The sequence below is a fragment of the Zea mays genome, chromosome 5 (genome assembly GCF_902167145.1).
Source record: "Zea mays cultivar B73 chromosome 5, Zm-B73-REFERENCE-NAM-5.0, whole genome shotgun sequence".
In the NCBI taxonomy this organism is placed as follows: domain Eukaryota; kingdom Viridiplantae; phylum Streptophyta; class Magnoliopsida; order Poales; family Poaceae; genus Zea; species Zea mays.
In genome coordinates this window covers 90,806,632-90,809,420 of record NC_050100.1, presented here as the reverse complement: position 1 = coordinate 90,809,420, position 2,789 = coordinate 90,806,632, and the positions used below count along the sequence as shown (strand labels likewise).

The window sequence follows — 2,789 nt, the reverse complement described above, 5'->3', positions numbered from 1 at the left end:
ACTTGTTGCTGCCAACAAATATTTTACTGATAAGTAGTTTCTACATATCTGTTATTTTCCCCAGCCTTTAGGAAAGTGATGGTACATAAGAGTTACGATTTTGAATATCTAGTTTGTACATCCCTTATATTTGGTACTAGTATGTAATGTTGTTGCATGTTTTTATGACACCCTTGTGGTTGAAACAAAATTAGTATGTAATTTTATATGGAAACTTTTGTCATTACAACAATGCATTTGCTTTTCAAGTGTTTAAACATGTTACTTCATAAATTAAATGTTTGCAGCCCATTTGTGAATGGCATCCTCCCAACAAGATAAGATGAAGGCTTTGATGAAAGTCCTTGTCGACTGTACAGAGGATGCCACAAAATCCCTGGGGGGTTTAGTTGATCATGCATTAGACCACATGCATGACGAAGAAATCCTAGCTAGGACATTGTTTGCTATCAAAGATAAACTAGAGTTGCTTCAGCAGGATGCCTTAGAGGCAAAAGTCCAAGCGTTTCCAAAACTAGCTAAGTACGACTGGGATGACATCAGTGTTGATCCTCCCTCTCCGTCACCCCCTCCAACAGTTACTGATCCTTCTGTTGACGAAGAGGAGTTCTACTGCCCCGACGTGAGTGACGAATGGTATTTCAGTGATTCAGATAGGTCTACCCGTAATAGCTACTGGAATATGTTTTAGGGTTACGTTGGCAGTGAAAGGTACATGACATCCTTTTGAAAACCCATATGTCATGTATGTCTATGTCTAAGCAGTAGACTGTCCGAAGAAGTACTTAGTTCGATGTAAGGAATAATTGTAGTCTGGGAACTTTGCTCAGTATGAACTCTAATGTGTTTGGTTTAGTACTGTAACCTTTAATGCGAACCTTTTATTATAATTGTTACAGCTTATTATGTTTGATTTCTAAATCATTACTTCAAATGCATATGCTGAAATGTTACTCTTATTACCATCTCACTTAATCTGTCCCCTGTCCACCCTTACTAGAATGGACCCATCAAACAATGCGACTTCTTCTCAGTCCATGTCAAACTCATCTATTGGCCAGCAGTTTGTTCCTCCACCCCCTATGTGGCCCACGGCTTACATGCAGCAGAGTGCTATGGATTGTAACCTCGTGGGAAATCTGAATTTTCCAAACCCTGCTCAAGGTCCGACAACATTGTGGGCACCCATGCATACAGGGAATACTTCTTCCCAATCTTCCATGATTCCGGCCTCTCAATCAGCTATGTACTGGAATCATTATTTGAATTTTGTGAGGAATCCTCTTGGGCCACCAGAAGTAAACCCATTTCCTGATTGCATTCCACCATCCAATACCAGTACACCATTGCAGGGTTCGAATAATATACCTTTCATACCTGTGAATTTGGACTCAGATGCAGAACATAGTGTTCAAGACATCAATAGTCCTGAAAAGAATGCACCTCCAATACAAAAACCCAAAAAGGCTAAGGAACAAAACTTTACTAGCCCTGAAGATCTTCTACTTTGCACAACGTGGTTGCAAATTAGCAGTGACCCTGTTGTGCACACTGGCCAACGTAGGGAGGGCCTTTGGGCTAGAATTGAAAAAAGATACAACGAACAGAGGGGGAACTTTCCTTGCCGAGTGAACAGAGCGCTTAGCAGCAGATGGGATAAGATAAGAGCAGATGTAAGTAAGTTTGCTGGATACTATTCAAGAGTTCTTAGAGAGAAACAAAGTGGGTTAACTGATGACGACAAGGTAACCAAAATTTTCATGACTTTAAATCATTTACAAATGATTCTATATACATGTTAACACATTTGTAAAATTAAACCATAATTTGTACAGACTTCGAAGGCCGCAACATTATTTGCACACGAGGAGAACAAAAATTTCCAGTACATGCATTGCTGGCACCAACTAAAGGGAGAACCGAAATGGGAGAGCATTTGTAGTGCCCAATCGTTCCGCGGATTGAATGCAAATCCAGTTGGGTCAACAGGTACTCTGTCTGCTCCGACAACTGAAAATGATAGTTCATCAGCAGGGTTGACAGGAAAACGGCCGCGTGGTCGTGATTTCAGTAAATCAGAGAGAAACAAACCTGCATCATCTTCATCTCCAGAGTACCTTAGCCGTTTGCAAGAAATAACTGAAAAACAAATTCAGAGGTCCATTGAAAAGGGTGCAAAAAAAGAGAAGTGCACAGAAGAAGACAGGGAAATGGAGAAAAAGAGGTTAGAATTGGAAGACGAAAAGGTCATCATATGAAAAAGGGAATTGAAACTTCAAGAACTAGAATCAGCTGAAAAAAGATTAGAAAGGCTGGAGGCAACGAATGAAGAAGATGTCCAACCCCATGTTTGGATTATGATACAGAAACAAAAACAAAAGTTGCAAGAATTCATATTTGGTTACGAGTGAAACATTTATTCGGTTACTGGTAACTTGAACTTGTTTTACTGAACCTGTTTGTATTATTTGTTTATGTGAGAACGTTACATTTGTTTGGCAGACCATTATAATATTTGTACGAACCATAAGTCGTCAAGGACAGACGTGCAGTGCTGTTTGTTCTATGGTGGTGTAATCGACAATAATTATTTCCAGTTCATGTGAACATGTTTGCTTCAATTTTCATATGTTAGCTGCGTGTTCAGCATGGAATCGCTTGTGATGTGTACAAATCGTTTACAGTGTTCATGTTATTTTGTTGAACGAACAAGTACAGGTTTGCACTGAAATACTTCTTTATTTCTGAAATACGTAGGACTTGCGAATGGAAATTACACATAGTAGAAT

General features: G+C 39.4%; 1 protein-coding gene across 1 annotated transcript; it reads left to right on the top strand.

The window, feature by feature from the left end:
• Positions 1-305: 305 nt before the first annotated feature.
• On the top strand, positions 306-2,541 carry LOC109939515 (glutathione S-transferase T3-like). The gene is made up of 2 exons (XM_020537700.1): positions 306-1,745; positions 1,836-2,541. Exons 1-2 carry the CDS (start codon positions 948-950, stop codon positions 2,256-2,258), a joined length of 1,221 nt encoding a protein of 406 aa, XP_020393289.1. The 5' UTR covers positions 306-947; the 3' UTR covers positions 2,259-2,541.
• Positions 2,542-2,789: the final 248 nt, after the last annotated feature.

Excerpts from the sequence above, each read along its gene's own strand:
- LOC109939515 (XM_020537700.1), top strand. The coding sequence starts at position 948 with ATGTTACTCTTATTACCATCTCACTTAATCTGTCCCCTGTCCACCCTT. Across the intron at positions 1,746-1,835 it reads GGTTAACTGATGACGACAAG|ACTTCGAAGGCCGCAACATT; the intron begins GTAACCAAAATT and ends TAATTTGTACAG.